At 45.7% G+C, this 23,230-nt stretch overlaps 1 protein-coding gene across 8 annotated transcripts in view; it reads left to right on the forward strand.

Annotated features, from left to right (window-relative positions):
• Positions 1-23,230, forward strand: part of PTH1R (parathyroid hormone 1 receptor) — a 71,432-nt gene that overhangs the window by 10,815 nt on the left and 37,387 nt on the right. For 5 of the 8 annotated variants that reach the window (XM_020999099.2, XM_078152445.1, XM_078152444.1 and 2 more), the window contains one exon: positions 1,011-1,118. The exons of the other annotated variants lie outside the window; for them this stretch is intronic. In XM_020999099.2, coding sequence (XP_020854758.1) covers positions 1,044-1,118 — 75 coding nt within the window. In that variant the 5' untranslated portion in view covers positions 1,011-1,043. Of the gene's footprint in view, positions 1-1,010; positions 1,119-23,230 lie in introns of those variants that run through there. 8 annotated transcript variants of the gene reach the window in all.

Genomic DNA, 23,230 nt, shown 5'->3' on the forward strand with positions numbered 1-23,230 from the left:
TTACCAGATCTAAAAATACACCCGGACTTCGGCGACCACCCTTTACCCAGTCCCGCCCACTCCCCCTCTGGGCCCCGACCACTCCCCTTCCCCAGCCCATTCCCCCTTTCCCCCCAGTCCAAACCACTCCTCCTCCCCCACCCCCGCCTGACCACTCCCCTTCCCCAACCCATCTCATCCTCCTACTACCCCTTTCCCAATCCACTCCTTAATCGCATCCCACCCACCCCCATCTCTCTCCTCTCCATTCTCATCCCCACCTCATTACCACTCCCCATACCACTCCTACCCCAGCTCCCTTTTTACCCCCTCAACACCCCCACGTGCCGGCTCCCACACCCCCTAGCCTCCACCCCTCCACACACACAAGGAGACCGGCATCCACAACCCCCGTACTCCTTAGTCCACATCGCCCCAGGCCCCTCTCCCTCGTAGCCCCCCAGGATCCCAACCCCCTGCAGCCTCTGCAACCCCCAGGCCACACCCCCGTCTTTGCTACCCCCACCCCACCCCCAGAGCGTTGGACAAAACCACGACTCGAACTTCCCATTAAGGGGAGGGGGGAAGTTGGGGGCGGGACTGGGAGGGGGAGAAAAGCGGCTCTGACATATGGATGTGATTTCCCTGCTCCGAGGCAGATACCCAGCAAGCTAACCCAGCGCACTGCGCTCTTCTCGCCCTCTCCGCTTGCTCTCCGACTCGGTCGCGTTCGCCCAGCACATGGAGCCAGTGCCGGGCTCTGGGGCTTTCCAGAGCCTCGGGAGGGGACGTCCAGAGCCTCAGGGCGGTAGCCTCTGCCTCCGCCTCTTTCTTGCAGCCTAGGTCTAGGAACGAACCCCCGGAGATCCAGAAGAAAGAGGGCAAAGGGAGAGAGGGGGGCGAGGGGGGCGAAGACGCCTCCTGCGCCCCCTCGGCTAACCCGCAGGCCTTCCCTTCTCTCCTCGCCATCACCGCCACCCCTCCCTCCTGGCCCGGCCCGCCTGTTCTGGCCCGGCCCATTCTGTCCCCAGCCCCGCTGGACTCGGCCCTAGGGAACGGCGGCGATGGGAGCGCCCCGGATCTCGCACAGCCTTGCCTTGCTCCTCTGCTGCTCCGTGCTCAGCTCCGTGTACGCACTGGTAAGTCCCTCTGTAACTCCCTCAGACCTTCCGACCGTTTTCTCCTTCCGTGGGCGGGGGCGGGGGAGGTGTGTAAAGGGGGGGGACAGGACAGGAGCAGACCCGTCTAGGGAAGGGGTCTCCTGTCTCTCCACTGTCCTGGAATTTGCAGACACCTTCATCCTCACCCAGAGGCAGACTCGTGGCTGGAGATGACAGCCTGAGGCAAACATGGGGGGGGGAGAGGGAGAAAGGGAGGGTGAAGAGGTCACCTCTTAGGAAAAGGAGCTGGACTGGAGAGGGAGATGGAGATGAGCTAGAGTTCTTTAAGAGTTTGGGGGGCAAAGTTGAAGAGTTCCTTCAGGGGAACTTGATGGCTTTGCTTTTAAGACTCTCATCTCCCTTGGCAGCTATGTAAGGGTCCCCAAAAGGTCCTTGGGAGCTCTATTTGAGCTCCATGGATATTATGACTATGTATTTGTGGGTTCCTCTCAGAAGCTGTTGGTCTGTTTTTAGGGCTTCCCCAGGGAGTCCTTGTTGGGTCTGTGTCTAAGGTGTCCCTCCCAGGGGTTCTTGGTGGCCTTGTTTTTAGACATTCTCTTAGGTATCCTTAGTATAACAGTGTTTAGGGATCTACCCCAGAAACCCTTGATGAATCTATTTTTAAGAGTTGCCCCAGGAGCCCTTGGTCATTCTGAGTTTAGGGTTCCCATCCCCAGGCATTTTGTTAGCTCTGTGTCTAAGGCGGTCTCCTCCGGGGTTCTAGGAAGTTCTGGTTAAGACCTCCTCCCTAAAGGTCTTTGGTGGATCTGTGTTCAGGGTTTCCCTCTCCAAAGGAGTTTGTACTGTCTGTGTTACCAGGGTCCCCCTTCCATCATTTCTGGGTATCTTGTCTACATCTCCCCCATGAGTTCTTGGCAGCTCTGTGTTTGGAGGTGAACCACAGTAGTCCTTAACTATGCTGTGCTTAGCAGTTCCCTCTGGAATCCTTGGTTGCTGTTTAGAAATTCCCCTTCCAGAAGTCCCTTGGGGTCTCCTGTGTCTAAAGGGTCCTCCCCAGGGCTTTTTGGTATCAATGCATTTAGATCTTCTCCCTAAAGACAGTTGGCAGACCTGTGCCAAAGGCTCCCCTTCCCAGGGGTCCTGTGTTGGAGGTTCCTTTTAACTGGGCCCTGGTCATATTGTATTTAAGCATTCCCTAGTTCCAAGTCCTTTGATTATCCTGTATTTACCAGTACTTCTGAGGTTTCTTGGCAGCTTAGTTATATAGGGGTTCCTTGAAATCTCCAGGAGGTCAGCTTTAGGCTTTCTCACCAAGAGTATAATCCCAGCCAGCAAGAGTACAGGATGTTGGGGTGGGTCTTAGGCTAGGGAGAATGCTTCTCCTTCACGGAACATTTCAACTCTCCTAGTACTCAGAAAGGTTGTCTATGGATGGCATCAGGAGAGCCATAAATGACTTGGGAGAGGGTATACCTCTGAAGGAGCAGGATCCCATATCCAAGCTCCCTTAAAGATCTATCTCCTGACTCACGAGAGCTGCTTATTTATTCTAAATGGGAACTCAAGTAAATGAGGTGACAAATCTCAAGGGGAGGATTAGTGCCTTGTCTATGGGCTGAGAAAATACTGGGAGACAGAGAGACAGGTTAAACTAGAAGGAGGTAGAGGGATGGAGAAGAAAGAAATGGAGATAGAACTGAACAGAGAAAACTTGGGACAGAGTGAAAAAAGAGGGACAAGGAGAAAGACTGAAAAAAAAAGAGAGAGAAAGAAGGAATCAATATAGAGGGAGAGACAGAGAAGGAGAGAGATAGGGAAAGGAGGGAAAGATAGGAAAAGACAGAAGGACAGTGGCAGAGAGAAAAAAGGAAAGAATAAAGGGAGAGAGAGAGAGAGCACCTTTTTTTTTTTAAGCTAGATCACAGACATGCCTCTAAGTCTCCCCAGAAGAAAGGCTGGAGAGAAATTTGTAAAAAGGATTCCTGCTGATCTAGAAGAAAAGAGGGGGCTAGACTAGCTGATCTCTAGGTCCCTTCCAGCTTTAAATCCTATAATTCTATGATCTGGAAGGTCCTTATCCATCTTAGAGATTCAAAAATTCTATGAGCCAATGATCCCAATGCTTAGTCCTCATGGTAAGATGCCATGAGAACCATATGGCTAGTTTTCTGTACCATCTGGCTAGTTTTCTGTACCATCCACTTGCCATTTCATGGGATCACAGATATTATAGCATTTAGAGCTGGAACAAATCTCAGCGCCTAGCTGAACCCCATCACTTCACAGATGAGGAAGCTGAGGCCAAGAGAAGGAAAATGAGTGTCCGAAGGCCACACAGTAAGTTTCAGGGCAGGGACTGCCTCACACAACACCTTCATCAAGGGTTCCCAGTGATCCATCTTCTCCCACTTCACAACTACACTCTACCCAAGTAATTCTTTCTCTTCTTCTCCCCACCCCAGTTTCCCTCCACTCTCCCCACCTCATCCCGTCAACAGTGTAGCATCCTGTATTCCACCCTCTCGGGATACTATTCTCTGACCTAGCTAACTCCTGATCGACTAAGCCTTTTGCTAATAATAATCATAATTGTAATAATTCATAGACGGTTAGAACTTGGGGACTGGACTAATCGTCGGCAAATGGGGCTTCTGAGACAACATTTCCTGTAATAGGAAGATCGCTAGATTTGGGGCCAAAAGACCTGGGTCCAAGGTCTTCAGATGCCAACCCTGCCAACAGCTAGTCTCACCATAGGAAAGGTAACTCCCGTCTATAAACCTCAGTGCCTTCATCTGAAAAATGAGGGTGAATGATAAGATAATCCTTAAGGCACCCCTCCAGTTCGGAGGTTGTATCATTCTATGATTTCAATGATGGTGACCTTTTTTCCCCCTTCTGTTTCAGAGGATACAGATATAATTTCCTATTAAATATGCAATTGTGCATGTATCAAAATACTTCCAGCTCTGTGATTTATCTGTAATAGCTTACATTTAAATTGCTCTCTCTTACTCTGTTTGTAGCTAGAAGCACAGCTAGCCCCCAGAGAGCATCTGGACTCGAAGACTGGGGTGTGGTCTTCTAGTGCTCCTTGGGCTGGTTAGAGGAGGTGGAAATCAGATTCTCATTGGGAAGGATAGGGTCCCAGCCCCAGCCACAGCCTGTCTGTCCCCCTGACAAACAAGGCCAGTGCCAGGTTGAGATAAGACAAGAGTCAAGCCATTTCTGGGTTCCAGACATCTCATCTGGCCCTAGAGCCTGAGCCATATCCTACCTGTTTTTCCCTTCAGTCCCAAGAGGCTGACATCTAGAGTATGTTGGATTTCATACTTTTAGAGGGAAGCTAGGTTCACTGGGGCCAGTGGGAAGAGCATCATTGAGTCTATCTGAAGTGAGGATCCTGAGAGTGTGAGTGTCAGATGTGTTATGGTGTCAGACAGTATGAAAACATACAAGTGTATCTTTATATTACATATACACATACATACATATGTATGTGCATGTGTGTGTAAGCATGAGTAGGTATTACATGCCTATGTTTATATGTGTATATATCTCTGACAATGAAAATGTATGTGTCTCTATGCATATGAATGAATATATGGGTATGAGTGTCTTCAATTGTTTGTTAGGAAATATGGTATGTCAAAATTTATATGTATGTGTGAGTGTGCATGTATATGTATATGTCCAAGTGTGGGAATATATGCTCCTCTGTGTGTGTGTATGAGCTAGAGAGATGAAGGGTGATGGTGAAGAGAGAGAGAATGGAGAGAGAGTGACGAGACAGAAACAGAGACAGAAATTTGGAGGGATCCACATTCAGTGTCTGGACAAATGTAGTATGGTGTTTAGGAATAAGAGGAGGAAAAAAATATGAATCCTGGGGTCAGTGGGTTTTAATGTAAGTGAGAATTTGTATTTAGATGAAAATTATTCAAGACAGCAGTTTTAAAATATGCACAGCTGTATAGATGGAGTCTAAGAAGCATCAAAGTGTGTTTGAAAAGTTGGGATCCAGGGAACATGCATGGGAAATAGGAACCGTTCCCTGGGTTTGGAGTTATCACACCTGAGTTCAAATGAAAATTTTCCCATTTAGTACCTGTGTTACTTCACACAAGTCACTTAACCTATTTGGGCCTCAGTTTCCTTATTTGTAAAAGGAAGGGGTTTGGGCTAGGTTTTCTCTAAGTTCCCTTCCAGTTTAAGGAAAGGATTCTAAGTTCCCTCTGGCCATAGAGTACCACTTTAAGGTTCATGTCCTATGAGGAACCAGCAGGGTCTTGAGCCCCCAATGCCCCTCCCAATCACCAATAATAATAACTGACATTTATGTAATGTTTTCCATATATTATCTCATTTGAGGTCAGCATTACATTTATCATCACCATTTTACAAACGAGGGAAGGTGATGAGATTCTCCAATTCTAAGTGCCAAGAGCTTAATTTTGGGGCTAAGGGCTTTGTGATGAGATGACAGGAGGTCAGTGAGTGGGTTGAAGGTTCAGTGAGGGAGATGAAGGGTTAATGAGAGGAATGGGGCTCAAGGATTTGGTTGGAGAGTCTGTGAAAAGAGCTCGAATTTTTATAAGGAATAGGGGCTCAGTGATGGGGACGAAGAGATAAGTGCTTAGTGAAGAGAAGAATAGAGTTCCATGAAGGGATGAGGAGCTCATCGAAGGAACAGGGGCTCCAGCAACGAAGAATTCAGTGCAAGTATTAGGAGATACTGTCTGTCACACTGCTGTCGGTTTTCTGTGCCCAAAGAGATCTCCTTTCCTCCTTCTTTCCCCTCCTTCCCCAGCTATCACCTTATCTATTTCTGGCCATCTACCAGGGGTCTGAGCCCTGAGTGAGAGTCTGGCCAACTTCCAGTTTTCCTCTTGCTGAGCTCGGTCTGTACCATCCTTCCCATGTCAGGGATCAATCAAGATATTTTCTCGACAATGGACCCATCCACTTTGTACAAGACACAAACACTGATGGATTATTTAGCTCTCCAGCCAAGCCCAGGGCTGCTCATCAGTGAGGCAAAGTGGAGACAGAGAAGACACAAAAACCTGCCACTCGACGCCACTCTGCCTCATCTCCCCTTCCCAGCAGTGGGACTTGGCTCTAGCAATAAGGGTGGGTCACAGAGTCATCCCCACTTTCACTCCTACTCTCCCCTGCAGCTCATTCACTCCCTGAGTTTTTTGAGATAACTGGTAGGGTTAGGGCATGATCGATGACTGGGATCCAGGCTTGGTTTGTGCCTGGATTAGAGCTCATCCTGACTAGGTTAGGGAGACAGGACAAGGGTGAAAAACAGCTCCTACTCCCAGGAAGTTCCCAATCTGACCAGGAGAGCAAGCCAGACATCTTAGACACAAAAACAAAAATGTTTTCAATGCAACCTCCCATTCGGTGTAAAGGAGTTGTATGCCCACTCAGGGTGTCTCTGTGCTGAAGCAAGGTACAGAGGGAGCATAGTTTAGTGGGTTCCATTAAAGTCTTCCTGGAGGGAGTGTTCTGTGAGATGACTTTGCGCTCTCAGAGGATGAAAAGGCCATATTAGATAGTGTAAGAGTAGCAGCTTGTGGGAAGGTCAGAGGAAAGACTAAAGGGCCACGCTTTCTTTCCTAGATCAGAGAATCAATATGGAGTGAAGAGAGATTGGGAAATGAAGGGGAGGAGTTCTTCCCATCCTATTTCCCATGGCAGCCACTCAATGCTTCCTTAGTTAATATGGGGCATCATAGTAGAAATCTGGGAGTGAGGAGACGTGGGTTCTAGTCTTAACCCTGCTACTAACTTGCTGTATGACCTCCAACAAGTCATTTTCCCTTTTCTGGGCTGAAGGAGCTAGACAGAATGATCTCTTTCTGTAGTTCACTTTTTTTTTTAAAGTCCCATTTCTATACAGTTTGAAAGTTTGCAAAATCCTTTCCTCCTGACAATCCCAGACGCCAGTTCCAGTATTGTTGTGCCATTGTACTAACATATCAGGGGAATTTGGCTTAGAGAGGAGTAGGTGACTTGGCTAAGGTCACACGACTTGTACTACATCTAGGAATGAAAACAGGTCTTCTGATGCCAAGTCCAGGGCTTTATGTCCTTTAGCCGTAGTGTTAAGACTCAAACTGCAAATCTCCCTAGTGTGCCAAAACCAGATTAAAATGTAATTAGGAAATATTTAACAACATAATAAAATGCTATAAAACACAGATAACGTTACATTTTAAAACTAAGTCAAATGCTGCCCATGGGGATGTTCAGTGCCCCTTCCCCCTTCTATTTGACTTTGATGTCACTGCCCTACACCAAACTGCCTCTCATATTCTGTCCCAAGCAATTCAGTGCACAAAGGGCATATCTTCATAGGCAGCTGAATAATTTATGGGTTTTAAAAAAAAACTTTGTTCAATCAATATATATTTATTCAGTGAATCCTTATTATATACCCAGCCTTGCACTCAGGTTTGTTTGTGTTTGTTGTTGTTATTATTTGGGTGGGGGGAGGGAAAAGGAAAAGAAAAGGCTGCCCTTGGGGAGCTGCCAGTCTGGCTGGAGAGACCAGATTCACACAGATGCCAAAATAACTTAATTCCACATTCCCGTGTGTTCAGTTATCATAGAGTATACACACCACCAGGGCTTCAGAAGTTCAGAGGAGAGATGGGTTAGTGTGAGCTGGAAATGAAGGTGGGGAGGAGTCCAGGAAGGCTACCTGGAGGAGGTGAGGCTAAAGCTGGACCTTAAGGATGAGGAGAACTTGGTAAGGAGGAGAGGAAGACAGAGGTCATTTTGGCAGGAGTTCTGTTTAATTCAGGAGTGACCATAGTGGGTGACTTAAGGAATACAAGAGGAAGCAATCCAGGCTAGAGGGGAGAGTCCATGTAAGGTTTACAAAGAGCTTTCCACACTGTAGGGTAGGTAGTGTAAACATTATCCTTATTTTATAGATAAGGAAACTGAGCCTCAGAGAGACTCAGAACTGACTTGGCCAAGGTCATATAGCTTATAAGTGGCAAAATTGGAACTTGGATCCAGCTCTTCTTTCTCTAAGATTATAATTCTTCCCACTATAACAAGATAATTGCCAATATTACTAATAATATTATTCTTGGACAGCAACAAGTTTGGGTGGTGGACATTGGTGGAAAAGAACATAATCCCTTTAAATATCTCTTTCTCTGGAATGCAGGGATTGATGGGGGACAGAGATGTAGGGGAGAATGTCATTTCATTAGGAATTTTTTAAAGGAAGCTGTGAATGAACTTTGACTTATTGTATTTTCCTCTCCTTCCCCTAGGTTAAACATTTTCTCAGAATCATTCCTTATATTTGTATCATCAGTACCTAGTACCATACCTAGCACAGAGTAGGTGCTTCATAAATGTTTATTGATTGATTCGTTGCCTGTTTAAACACAGCTTCTGGCCCCAGCCAAAAGCTCTGAGAAGAAGCAGCTTAGATTAAGGGTAGATATGGTCCTAAGGGTGTTGGGAGATCCTATCCCATTCTGGGAAAATAAGGATGCAGGACCCAAAATCATGTACATATGACAATGAGCTGTTATATTCCAGCCTCCTCTGCGGTGTGAGATAGACTACCTGTTAGGAAGGTCCCGGGAGAGAAGAAAACAACTTCGTACTTATCAGCTTCAGTGGGTCAGGATAGGGCATGGGAATGGGGCACCTCTGTCTCCTGCCCCACAGTCTCATAAACTGTCAGAGTTAAAAAGATATTAGAGATCATCCAGTTTGCCTGGGTCATTTTACAAATGGGGAACTTGGAGCCTTGAGAGGTGAAGGATTTGTCAAGATCATACAGCTTGTGAGTTGAAGCTGCCTCCTAGCTCACAGCTCTCCCCACCAGCAGGATCATTGGGCTGCCAATCTCTTGGTTGACACCCACACCTTTCCTAAGGCTGAGGAAGAAGGATCAGCTGATGTAGGGGCAGAAACACTAATGTAGCATATGGGGTGGGGTCTCTCAAACTGCCTGGGACCATTCCCTAGGGGACCTGGCTCTTCGTGGTTGTCTGTTGTCCAGAAGGAAAAGGCAGGAAGGGTGAAGGCAGGAAAGGAGGTCAAAGAAGTAGGGAAGAGTGAGAGATGTTTACATCAGATTTCCCACCCACCCTATCCCATCCTGTGCCTTGGCCACAGGGCTCAGCTTTCACACTGAGACATATGAAGGCGCCTCCATGCTGATGATCCGCAAGTGTGTATTTCCTGCTGTCTGCCTTTTCAATAACTATTGATCTCCTTACTCCCTGAATCTGGGCCAGGCTCCTAGCCCAAGTAAGCAATGTCTCTCTTACTTCAATAGCTACAGAATGCATTCAAAGGCAATAACCATGGCAGTGAAGCTATCGCTATTCTGAATTAGACACTAGTGTCATACTTGGGAAAATGATATCAGGGAAAGTGGAGCTCCACTAAGATCCTGCTTTTCTCATCAGGCATCATTATCACCATACTATCATTACCATCACCATCATCACCCTCACCTTCTATAGCATCATCATTACCCTCTATCACCACCCTCACCTTCTCTAGCATCATCACTACCTTCTATCACCACCCTCACCTTCTCTAGCATCATCACTACCCTATCACCATCCTCATCATCACCCTATCATTATCACTACCTTCTCTACCACCATCACTGTCATCCCTTTCCCCTTCCCTATAACCCTCATCACCCTCTCTAACACTATCAACTATCATATCCATCCCCATCACCACCTTCTCTATCACTGTCACCATCATCTAGCACACTTAGTATCATCATCACTGCTTCCCCCCAATCACTATCACCATCATTACTCTAACACGATCAATCATCATCTCCATCTCCACCTTCTCTATCACCTTCACCACTCTCTATCACCATCATCATCCCTATCGCCATCACTAAACCTGTATTAAGATCCTCTTTTCCCATTGTGCCAGGATGACTTTACAGTCTGAGTCTCTCACTTGGTTGTGGGAACAAGATTATTCCAAGGGATGGACAATCTCTTGATCTGAGATAGAAAGCACGGTCCAGTGATGAGGACCATTTTGGAGGATGCTTATTGGCAAGCAACGAAGGGTATCCAGGCTTCAGCTACTGTGTGAGAGACAGCAGGAATAAATTACCCGACACAGGAGGGGAGATTGGAGGAAAAGAGTTTGAAGTTCAAGAACTTTGTGTAGGAGGTACAAAAGAAAGCAGATGGCCTCTGTGAAGTTTGGGAGCAGAATCTCCAGCTGCCTCATTCCTTGTTTTCCTTTTTTCTCCTTCAATAATAACAGTAATAACTTTCATTTCTATAAAAATTTGAAACTTACAAAGAACTTTTCTTCCAGACCTGTAAGTTGGACAGTGTATTATCCCCATTTTACAGATAAGAAAATGGAGGCTCAGAGAAGGTGGCTTACCAACATCACATAGAAAGTCAGAGAGCCAGGACTCATACCCAGGAGGGCTTCCCAATTCCAGTTCCAATACCCTTTCCATCAAACTCTGTTGTCTTCAGAAAGTCTTTCCATATGGAAAAGATCTGCGCAGAGGATGGGGGAAAGAAAAGGAAGGTCAGAGAAGTGAAACTTGTCTCTCTTAGTGCCTGTGTCTCCTCAGCACTGTCACAACTCATCTTAGAGAAAAGGGCGAAAAAATACCCACTGAATTTAGAGTCAGAGGGCTTGGGTTCGAATCACAGAACTATCTCTCAGGAGCCATGTAACCCTGAGAAATCACTTCCTTAAGATTATACATTAAGAGCCAGAAGGGAGCTTAGAGGTCATCTAATTTCCTTTTTTTTTTCCCAAAGAGACTGTGGACCATTCAACAACTTGCCCAAGGTCACAAAGACAGTGACAAGGGAGGGATTTGAACCTAGGCTGCTAACTTTAATTTCATTGCACTGTGCTGTCTCTATCTCCTTGAGACTCAGTTTCTTCTTCTGAGAAAATAAGGGGTTGGACTAAATTGTCTGTGGTGTCCCTTCCAGCTCCCATCCCTCCATCCTGTGAAATTCCAATCAGTTTATAAATAGGATATCCATCTGTCAGTCCTTTACTGAATGTGCATGGCACTCCCCCTAGGGGCAGATTAGAGAGAGAAATAACTCAAAAGTCTTCAGCAAAGATTTAGGATAGACCTCAGGAAGAACTGCCCAGTGCCCATACTACTGTATGAGGAAAGCCACTGAGTCTCTTTCTCCACCCTTCCCCAGTCCTAGAGTCAAGCAGAGATGTCTCTATTCCCTGGAGGGGGCTGCCTTACATGGAGGCAAGGGGAGTAGGTCTAATAACCTCAAGAAATGAATTCCTAGGGCCCAGATCCCCAGAGTGGGGGCAAGTAGGAAGTGTGAGGAAGCTGAGAAAGAGAGCCCTTTCATTACCCCCTGAGGTTTTCTCTAGAGGATGAGAATTCAGCACCTTCCTGAGAGCTGAGACGGGCGCAATGTGAAATTTGGCAGTGGGGCTCAAGAGAAGGGGAGGTGAGGGAAAGCCATCCTTCCTTCTCCAAGGTCTCAGTGCTTTTCCTGCACCCCAGCTGCCAGAATTCCCTAGTGCCACCATCCTTTACCCACAACACCATCCCTCCTCATCACTTCACACCAATACCACCTACCATCACCTGTTTCCTTTCCTCATCACCATTATCACCTACTATGCATCACCTTCAATCATCAATACCAGGGATGCCAGAAGACACCTGGTTCAAAACTTTCCAACACTTTCCAGCTGTAGGGTCATGAGCTACCTACTACTCCTATCCAAGCCTCAGTTTCCTTACCTGTTAAGTAGATAATGCCAGTAGATCCTAGCTCACAGCATTGTTAGGAGGCTCAAATGAACATCAGAGTACTCTAGAGATGTCAGCTATTGTAATTATCGCCACTGTCCCCTACCACCATCCCCCCAAATAGTTTCTATTTCTATAGCACTTAAAGGTTTACAAAGCTGCTTCCTCACAACCATTATAGGAAGTAGTAGCACAAGTCAATCGATCAGCAGCTATTTATTAAGCTATTACTACTATCTCCTCCCATTTTACCAATGAGCAGCCTAATGCCAGAAGATTAGATTTCTAGAAGGGCAAGATGTAAACCTAGACAAGAGGTGTGCTGATGAATGTTTAACAGCTGGCTCTCCAGGGAGAATAATGTACACGTGATACACTTGTATATTGAAGCTGCATCATTCCTATTTTTCTCCACCACTTTCCTAAGTCTAGAGTCTAGACAATCCACAGAACAATAAAGCAAGTCCTGGTCTGTTGTGTTTACTGATTTCCCAGGTGTAAATGCTGACACTAAAAATTTAACAATTGGGCTCTCAATGAGCTGGCTCCAGCATACCCCCCAGGACCCAGTTCTCCTGACTCCAAAGCTAGTGGAATAAGTACTGCTCTGAATCACAGTGGTTCAATAGAAACCACAGTTGGACCTGGAGTCAGGAAGGCCTGAGTTCAAATCCTGCCTCAGGCAGGATTAAATCTCAGCCTCAGTTTCCTCATCTTTAAAATGAAGATACTAATAGCACCTACCTCTCAGGATTGTTGCAAAGATTAAATGAGGGTGTATATAAAGCACTTTACAAATCTTAAAGGGCTATGTTAGCTGTTATTACCACTTACCATTAACCCCCGGCCCCCATTTAGTGCTCTCATCTACCATCAGGACCATTACCGCTGTCATCCCACCCTCCTCCTCTGCAGAGGTTCACTGCTGCAAGCTCTGGGGGAAAAGGTAAATGAGCCAACGTTTTGTTCATTCTTTCCTCTCTCCAGTATTCAGGAGGTCTGATGCTGGTACTGGCCCTGGGCCTTCTCACTGCAGATCTCTATCTCCCTTGGACAGGCCTCTCCTGAGATTGCAAATATCTGGTTCCACTTCTCCCCTTCCTTCCCTCCTCGCCCTCACCTCCTTCAAGCCCCTAGGGCCTCAGGCAGGGAGAAAAGAGAAGTTGGGCAAAGCAGATGAGTCTGCACAGCGAGTAGTTAGAGAGGGCTGTTTGTTTGTCTTAGGTGGCAGGACCTTTCCCAGACACCAACCTTCCCACTCCTCAGAGGGGAGACGGAGCTGGAACAAAGAGGTTGGCCTTCGGCAAGGGGGGAGAGTGCGGTGGGCAGCTGAAGGCTTAGATCATATTGCTGGGAAGGAGAGATCAGAGTCATTTCCCCTCACTGACACCCACTACCCTTTCTACCACCATCATCACTCTTCTACCCCCACCCTTCGATCCTCCATAGCTGGAGGTTATCCTATAGTACTATGGTAAGATCTTTGGGTCTGGAGTCAAGAGACATCTGAGCTTAAAACTTAACCTCTGATACTCATCAGCTGTGTGACCTTAAACAATTCTTTCTCTCCATGGACATCAGTGTCTTCATTTGCAAAGTGGGGATAATAACATCTGTACTAGCTACCCTCCAGGGCTATCTTATTGTAAGGAAGATAACATTGCAAACTTGTAAATGGCTGTCCCTTTCTCTGGGCCCCCTCACCTCTCTCTGTGGAGTTCCATGAGAGTAGGAACCATGTCACCCCACTAAGACCAGGAGCTCCCTAAGGAAGTGAGCCCCAGAAGTCCTGCCAGCCCACAGAGGCTGCAATGTTTTCACCTTCATGTTACTAAACCCTTTGTCTTCTCCTACCAGTCCGGAGAGGAGAGCAGTGACCACTGTGCACAAAGGTAGGGTTTGAATGCCATGACCTCCAGGCAGATAGCCCAGAGAAACCTAGCTCTTCTTCCCCAAGGGGTGGGTGGGAGATAAAGTCAGAGCTAGAAGACCTTAGCACTAGTAGTCCAACCCCTTCATTTTATAGAAGAGGAAATAGGAGCCCAGAGAAGGGAAATTATTTCCCCTGAAACACACAGGTAACAATTCAAATAACCCATATTAATTAAAATGCAAATTTTAAGGTCTACAAAGCCCTTCCTGAAAACATCCCTGTTATCTACAAGTGTTATTACTTTCATTTTATAGATGAGGAAACTTAGGATTAGAAAGCCAAGGGGACTTGCCTAGGTTCATGGAGTTAATAAGCATCAAAGCCAACATCTCTCCTAACTCCATGCCTAGCAACCTTCCCATAGCAGGATTCAAGCCCAGGTTCTCCAAATACAGGACTCTCCCCATTAAAAGGCGTCAGACCCCTAGGATCACCTTTAAGCCAGGACCCACTTCTCTACTAGTTTCAGGTCCACCTTGGCATGAGGGGGTGGTCTGTGAAGGGGAGTGTGGAGCTAGTCCTGTGGGAGAAGAGGTGATGTGAGGGGAGGATGTCAATATCTGTCCTTTCTGAATCTGTCAGCATTTTTTCTGCTTCCCTGTCAGGAGATAAGACTCTTCCTTGTGGAAAGGGTAGAGGGAAAGCCCAGAGTCCAATAAGCAGGATTGACCACCAGAGGGATGGACAGCAAACCCTTGGCCCTGGGCCAGTCTGAAGCCAGAAATAAGCCAGGGGGGTGGGGAGGGATAGAGAGAAGGAGGGAGGGACTCTGAAATCAACGCGTAACCTTCCATCTGACCCAGGGGTTCTTAACTTGGGGTTCTTAACTCAATTGTTTTTTTTTTAAAATATGCTTTGATAACTACATTTCAATATAAATCCTTTCCTTTGCATCTGTTCTTTATGCATCCTAAGGCATTATTCTGAGAAGGGGCTCGTAGGTTTCAACAGACTGTTGAAAGCGGTCCGTAACACAAAAAACTCAAGAAGCTCTGGTCTAGGATAATTCCACCACCTGGGATCACCAGCTATTTAGGCATCTTCATCAATTGGCTGGTGTCTTGCTGTTTTATTCTTTTATATTATCTTTAACCTTTCAAATGCTCACTAAGAAGACCAAAGGACCATATGTTGTGGGTGAGGATGACCCCTCAATACTGCCCCCAGCCAGACAACCAAGGCATAATGTTGTATATAGGAAGGAGGAGGATGATGGTCATACTCAGTTGTCCAGGACTACATCTATACTTCCAGGGCCATGATGGCCACCCAAGGTGAGGAGAGAGCTGCCCAGGCAGACAGCCTCTTGAGGGGCAGACACATGTTCTCACTGCCTAAGATTTTGCCCTTGCATTGATTTTGACATTATCTGTGATCTCCTAAGCCAGGGACTAGTTGGTGGTAGCACAATTTCTGGATACCCTTTCTCCCACAGGATGCTAGCCTGCCTCCCAATGTATCTTAAAGCTACTTCCACAGGTCATCTCCTCAAGCCCTCTTAATGCCATATGGTCAGAGGAGAACCAATAGTCCTATTAAAGACCTAGAGGGAAGGATGCCTTTACTCACTCACTAATCATTCATTCATTCACTCTTTGGTTCATTCATTCATTCATTCATTCATTTCACTAATTCATTCACTCACTATTCACTGGTTCATTCATTCATTCACCACAATTCACTTATTCATTCACTATCTATTCACTCACACACAACCATTCATCCAGTAAATTCTTATTAAGCTCCTCTGTATTCAATCCAGTGATAGACATTATTAGGGAAAGAAAGGAGTAGAAGCCACATTATCTGCCATCAGTGGGTCACTAGTTGGATCCAGGGGAATATAATTAAAAATAGGAATTAACTAGAAATAATCCAAAGTAGGCCATGATGCTTAGTTATACAATTGTATTCTGTTGTGAAATTTGGGATTAAGATCTAGACTATTTCTGTGTGGTTTATTTGGCCAACATGTAGGAGGATTCTTGTTCAAGTTGGACTGGATGGTCTCTGGGGCCCCTTCCAGCTCTGAGATTTGGTGATTCTTTGGTGGTTTGGTAGGTTCTGAGTGGGGAGATCCAGGAAGGAAAGACACATTCCTTCACCTGTGTTACTACATAAATGACAGAAGCAGAACCCCATCCTCAACTCTGCTATTACTTTTTTCCAAGGAAACTGGGGTCTAAAGGAGACAGGGGTGAGGTCTTTCCAAGCCAGTCTTGAATAAGTGCACAGCAAGGTGCATTAGGGTGCTACAGTCAAGGTTGTAGAAACTCAGAACAAGAGCTCGCCCTGTACGGTCAAGGAAGATTTCTTAGAGGAGACAAGACTTGAGCTGGCCTTTGAAGAACTGGGGAGAATCTGAAGAGGCTGAGAGAAAGAGGGAGTGCTCCAGCCAGGGGGGAAAGCCTGGGAAAATGCAGAGGTAGGAAAGACACTGGCCTGTGAAGGAACGTTGGGCTTGTATCTGCTTCTGGTCTAATCCTGAGTCACTTTCTCATTCTAACTTCAGTGGACAGGGTCCCCATCCTCGGTGGGTTTCTGATGCTTCTGTCGCCTGAGTATGAGGAACCAAAGGAGCTACAGTGGGAATTGCAGGGCTAGAGAGTTGGGTCAGTTGTCCAGCTCACAGGTCTTACAGAGGTTCTCCCAGACCCTAGTGCCTCTGCTATACCACTGCTCCTTCCGAGGTCAGTGTCTCTGTGGGTCTAGCCTCAATCCCTCTTCATTGAACAGCAGGTTGGGGGCAGCAGAGAACAGGGGTTTCTCTTAACCAAACAGGCCCTGCCTTGCAGAGCAGTAACGGATTCTTGGACAGACTGTCCCACCCCTACTCCCCCACTCTGACCTCAGAAATGTGACCCCAAAAGGAAAGGTGGGTGACATGAAATCCTCTGAACAAGGGGAGAAGGCCAGGCTGGGAGCCAAGTGAAGGGGGAAGGGACAACAGCTGGCTGGAGACATCTGGAGCCATCCAGGCTAGGGAATGAGAAAAGCAAAAGGCCTGACTCAGGGAGAAAACATAAGGCCAGGAAGACACACACAGAGAAACCTACCACATGTGCAAATCCATAAAGATGTACCCAGTACAAACACATGATACACAGAGACTTAGACAATACAGAGAAATACACAACACACAGACAAAACACACAGACATACAAATAGAGTCAAGATTCAGGGCTTGTCTGTGACCAGAGTTAGGGCTCAGTTTGGACATCCTGACCTCTTAACAATAAAGACTGATGATGACAGACTCACAGACACCCCGTACAAATTCACCCCAAACACATAGGATCATAGATCTAGCTTGGGAAGAAACTTCTGAGGTCATATAGTCCAATCTCCTCATAAAACAGATGAGGAAACTGAGACCTACTTGAGGTTAAATGACTTGTCCGAGGTCACCCAGGTAGATAGTAAGCATTCAGAGACATATAGAGACATTTAGGTCTAGTCAGATCCTCATGAATGCAGGTTTTGCATATGTTCAGAATAGAATGAGTGCCTGTAGATGATCTAACATGCTACAAAAACATGTGTTGTTACTCAGCGTCACCAAATCTCAGAGCTGGAAGGGGCCCCAGAGACCATCCAGTCCAACCTGAACCAGAATCCCCCTACCTGTTGGCCAAATAAACCACACAGAAATAGTCCAGATCTCAATCCCAAATTTCACAACAGAATACAATTGTATAACTAAGCATCATTACCATGTGCTCGTGGAGCGCATGGAAAAGGCAGGGTGCTCTGGGAACAGATAGCTGCAGTCTGAGCTAGGTATGTCTCCTCTCGGAATGCTCAGCTTTGGCCCTGGGCCCAGCTCTCTGGCAGGGTGGCAAAGAAAAGACTAGAAACCCCCAGAGATTACTGAGTATGTCATTTGGTCAGCCAGCTTTTTGGTTAATTGATTGGCATGGAAGCCATCAAGTCAGCTATAATGTCCAATTATGGGTTTGTCAGTCAATCATACAAGCAGTGAGGCATTCAATCATTGGTTGGCCTATCAGCCAGTCATTCAAGTCACCTGGTTGGTCAGCTAGGTAGCTGTTCAATCAATCAGTCATTCTATTCATCAGTCAAATTATCAGTTGCTCAAGGGATCATTCAGCTGGCCAGTCACACCAAGAGGATATGTAGCCTAGGTTCTGAGTGGGGAGATCTAGGGAGGAAAGACCCATTCCTTCACCTGGGTTACTACATAAATGACAGGGAGCAGAACCCCATCACCAACTCTGCTATTACTTTTTTTCCAAGGAAACTGGGATCTAGAGGAGACGGGGGTAAGGTCTCTCCAAGCCAATCCCGAAGATTACAAGTGCACAAGGTGCAAACATCCCTCGGTGATAGTGTGGAAGAGGATAAAGATGACGACAAGAATATGATGGTGGGGGCAGCTAGGTGGCACAGTAGATAGAGCACCGGCCCTGGTGTCAGGAGGATCTGAATTCAAATCCAGCCTCAGATACTTGACATCTCCTAGCTGTGTGACCCTGGGCAAGTCACTTAACCCCGACTGCCTTGCCAAAAAAAAAATTTAAAAAGAAGAATTATGATGGTGATGAGAGGTGACAGGCATGAAGATGGGGAAAATAATGATAGTGGTGATAGCAATGGTGGAGATTGTGATGTTAATGGTGGTAGCAGTGATAAAGATGAAATGATGGTGGTGATGGCACTGAAGATGGTAATGGTGATGGTGATCAGGACAGAGATGACAATGGTGAAAATGGCAATGATGGAGCTGGAATGGAAAAGCATGTCTTTATTAAGTGCTTACCATGTGTCAAGCATTGTGCTAAGTCGTGGAGATACAAATAGAAAATTTCTCATGGAGTTCCCATTCTATTTGGGGAAGACAACACGTAAAGAAGGATTCATGTTCATGTTCTGTTCATATCAACCAGAAAAGCCAGATAGCACTTAGATTATGGTCATGGTGACAGTGATAATGATGGTGGTGATAATGTCAGTGGTGACAGTGATGATGGTGGTAGTGGTAATGGTAACGGTAAATGTAAATGTAAATATGGTGATGACAATAAGGGTGGTGGTGATTTTTAGGAGACAGAGCCCCTACCCTCAAAGAAGTCCCAGCCCAATGGAGAAAATACAGTGAAAACAGACACAAAACACAGCAATGACAACATCTCAACAAATTCAAATAATTATGGTGCAAATGGAGACCTTTGTGGTGTGTAGATGCCAACGAAAGAAATGATCAGAATGGGATTAAGCAAAGAAGGCTTCATGGAGAAGACTAGGAAAAAAACACTCCAGAACTAGAAATACCAAATAGCCAGTGAGTGAGTCCAGAGATCATGTCCTCTTTCCCTCTCCTTTTCCCATAAACATATTTTCAGCAGCTTCTCCCAGCCAGCCACTGCCCCTCCCCACGGTCTTCAATGCTCAGCCTTCATCACCTCCCCAATTCCACATCTCCTGCCTCACCAACTAGCTGCCTTTTTTCTGGCCCTGTCTAAACCCACCTTCTCCCTATCTCTCTGGACCCTTAGTCCTTGCTGGTAGCTTGGGAAGGGGGAATTGAAAAGAAATAAGAGTAGATTCAATCCCTAGGGGGCTGAGGAATGCTGTGGGTAGATGTGTCACGCCATGTTGGCTGGGCAAGAGCCAAGGTGAGTGGCGGGGCTTGGGGAGCTTGTGGCTGGGCCCTAAGCCCTCGGGAAAGCCAGGAGGAGAAGGCGGGGAACAGGCATTTGTTTCCAATTGAGGGAAGTCTGGAGCCAAGCCTGCTGTGAGGGAGCCCCCCCACCCGGGCCCTCTCTTCCTCTCACAGCATACGAACACACACACACACACACACACACACACACACACACACACACAGAGTCATGGACACTTAGGCACATATAGAGATGCATATAGTAAGGCACACACAGATATAATTATGAACTCAGAAACAGAGAAACACACATATTTAGACAGACCTATGTATTTATATCCAGAACAGAAAGTAGACACACACACACACAAGAGCCCATATACCCAGATGTTTAGGTACCACAATGGACACAGACACACAGAAGACACATATGAAATCCACAGATATGACAAATATACCTTTATTGGCACCCTGAAACACAAATGCATATGCATACATGCATGCACTCATAGACATTTACCCACAAATACATTCACCTGCACAGGTATATACATACAAAGTCACACAAACCTGCATGTGTATATATATATGTGTGTGTGTGTGTATATATGTATATGTATACACACACACACACACACACACACACATATATATATATATATATACTCACATATATATGTATACACACACACATTTATCAAGGACTCATACGTACACACTCACTGCTAACTGAAACTAGGAGAAATCAACTCTCTTCAGAGCCAATTGAATCATCATTGGCCCTGGAAGCCTTTAGTGCCAGAGAGATGTGGTCAATTAACTTCTCCCTCCAGCCCCAGACTCCCCCTTCTCCTCCTCAACTCTCCCTCCAAGCTCCTCCAGTCTCTTAACTCCTACTTCACTTGTCCTCCCTCCCTCTCAAAGGAACCCTTGCCTGGGTCACCTTCCTTGATACTGCATCCCCACAGCCTGCAGCCCAGGAGGAGGCTTTAGAAATCCAAACTTGCCATTTCTCCCTCATACACAGGGAAGGTGAGGGTTTCACTCCCAGCAACTTTATGTGGCCCATCTCTGTTTGGGGTTCCACGGCTGTCTGAGAAGAGATGCTGTCTGTACCCTGTATGATCAGGAGAGAAGGGAAGAGAGGGAAAGAGGGAGAAAAGGTAATTGGGGAAAACTTCCAAACTTTTCACTGTGTGCTGAATCTCTGCTTCCTTGATCACCTTCTTTATCAAGTCTGGGAATTCCCAGATACTCCCCCATTCAGATAAGACCCACTTAGACCCCGTTGGGTCAGGCCATTACTATCTGCCTCGACCACTGTAATGGCTTCCCCAAATTACAGAGCATCAGACTTGGAAGAGGCTGTAAAGATCATCTTATCCATTCCCCTCATTTTAGAGAGAGGAAAGAGAAGCCCAAAGCATGAAAGTGATTTGCCCAAGATCACGTAATTAGTGAGAGACATAACAAATATTCATATGCAGGTGACTTTAAGATCAATGAGGTTTGTTTTTTTTCCAATACCACAAACTATCTCTTAGAAGGTCTCTTGCCTCCACCATTTATCTTTTCCTATGTATCCTTCCCATGCTACCAGACATCTTCTTTATCTACATATCTAGCTGGGCATTTTACTCGGCTCAAAAATCTTCAATGGCTCCCAACCGCCTCCTTAGTAAATGTCAGCTTCCTTTTCCTGGCATTCAAAGTCCTACAGAAGCTGATGCCCTTTACTTTTCAATCCTCTGCACCCAGTAAGTACTTAGTAAAAGGTTTGAATTGACTTGGATTGGACTGAATTGAATTGAATTTGCATTCCAAAACTATCCAGCTATGATTTTCTTAACACTTCCTTGTGAAATGGAAGAAGATTGAAAGACATTCTTAGAACATATTGCAAACAGGTTAAAAATTTGCAGAAATACTTTTGGAACAAGCAGTTATCAATTCGCCAAGCAACAGTAAATGCCAATAACAGGTGCACACCACGAGATTTGCTGAATGTAACCAGAAGTGGTTTGCCTTGGGAGGAAGCCTATGAAATGGCCAAGATCCAAGAGTGCAGTCAAAAGAGTAATATTCACATGAATTAAGCCAACAGTAGGTTGACATGAAGTGCATAACCAATGGCTGATTTGTTTATGGAAACAGGGGTTTAGGCTGGTAATTCAGGACCGGATCATTGCCACCAGAAATTATAGAAAGATTGTACTTAAGGAGCACAGACTTAGTAATCAATGAAGATGATTCAAAGAAATAGTGGAATCTGTGCAATCTCATTGCAGATGGTAAAAAATTAAGACCTGCCATGTACCTAGCAAGATGACCTGGTGTCTGGAATTCTACAATCATTGACTGGGATGACTAATCTCCATTCTAGAAATACAGATCTCAATTTATCCTGTAGAACTCAACCAATAAACTGTATTGAAACCAGCCCATTATCATCGACAGTACTGTTGCCCCGACCTAACCAATTAAAAAAAAATTCCTGATAGATGTCTCCATCCCAAATATGCATAATCTCTAAATGGCATGGAATAAAACATGTTTAAAATATAGAGACAAAGTATAAGAAATCAACATCTTGTGGCAGCAGGATGAGGTACATATCATTCTCATCATACTGTCTGCTACTGGAGTTTTACTAAGGATATTTTCAGTGAGGAATACCTGACATCCAAATATTTTTATTCAGCTACAAAAAGCAGTTATTCTATTCACCTATGCAATAGTCTTTAGAACACTGAGTAGAAAGGAATAGTAGGGGGCCGCTAGGTGGCACAGTGGATAGAACACCAGTTCTGGAGTCAGGAGGACCTAGTTCAAATCCGGCCTCAGACACATAACACTTACTAGCTGTGTGACCCTGGGCAAGTCACTTAACCCCATTGCCTAGCCAAAAAAAAAAATCTTTAAAGAAAGGAATAGTAGCAGGATAGCGGGTTGCCCCAGGACCACGTCTATCTGAACTTCATCAAAGACGAGAAGAATGATTTTATATGAAGAAGAAGAGGACAATGGCAACATCTCCAATACATCAAGGATATCCCAGTTTGTCAGTGTCGTTTCCCATTCTGATCATCCAGACCAGACTCCTCTACACCTTAGTAATAATAATGTCGTTGTTATTGTTGTTCAGTCATTTTAGTCGTATCTGACTCTTTGTGACCCCATGTGGGGTTTTCTTAGCAAAGATACTGGAGTGGTCTGCCATTTCCTTTTCCAGGTCATTTTACAGATGAGGAAACTGAAGCAGACAGGGTTAAGTGACCTGCCCAGGGTCACACAGCTAGCAAGTGTCTGAGGTCAATTTCGAATTCAGGTCTACCTGACTGCAGGCAGGGCGCTCAATCCACTGTGCCAACTAGCTGCGCAATCATAACAATAGTAATAAAAATAGCTCACCTTTTAATGCTTTAAGATTTGCAAAGCCTTTGGCACACATTGTCACATTTGATCCTCACAATCCTGTGAAGTAGAGGCTATCATTATTTCCATTTTACTGCTAAGAAAACAGGCTTGGGCAGATTAAGTGACTTGCCCAGGGACACACAGCTAGTATCTGAAGCAGAATTTAAAACCAGCTCTTCTGACTCGATGGTCAGCACTTATGGGGGACTCACAGACCCCCGCATTTGGGAATCACACGATCACGGACTTGGAGCTGGAAGGGGCCTCTCACAGGCTATGTTGTCCAACCCCCTCATTTTAGAGATGAAGAACCTGGGGTCTAGAGGAGTAAACCGAGGGAGACTCATTGACTTATTGAAGGACAG

Source organism: Phascolarctos cinereus, unplaced genomic scaffold (assembly GCF_003287225.1).
Source record: "Phascolarctos cinereus isolate Bilbo 61053 unplaced genomic scaffold, phaCin_HiC Scaffold_4;HRSCAF=312, whole genome shotgun sequence".
NCBI lineage: Eukaryota > Metazoa > Chordata > Mammalia > Diprotodontia > Phascolarctidae > Phascolarctos > Phascolarctos cinereus.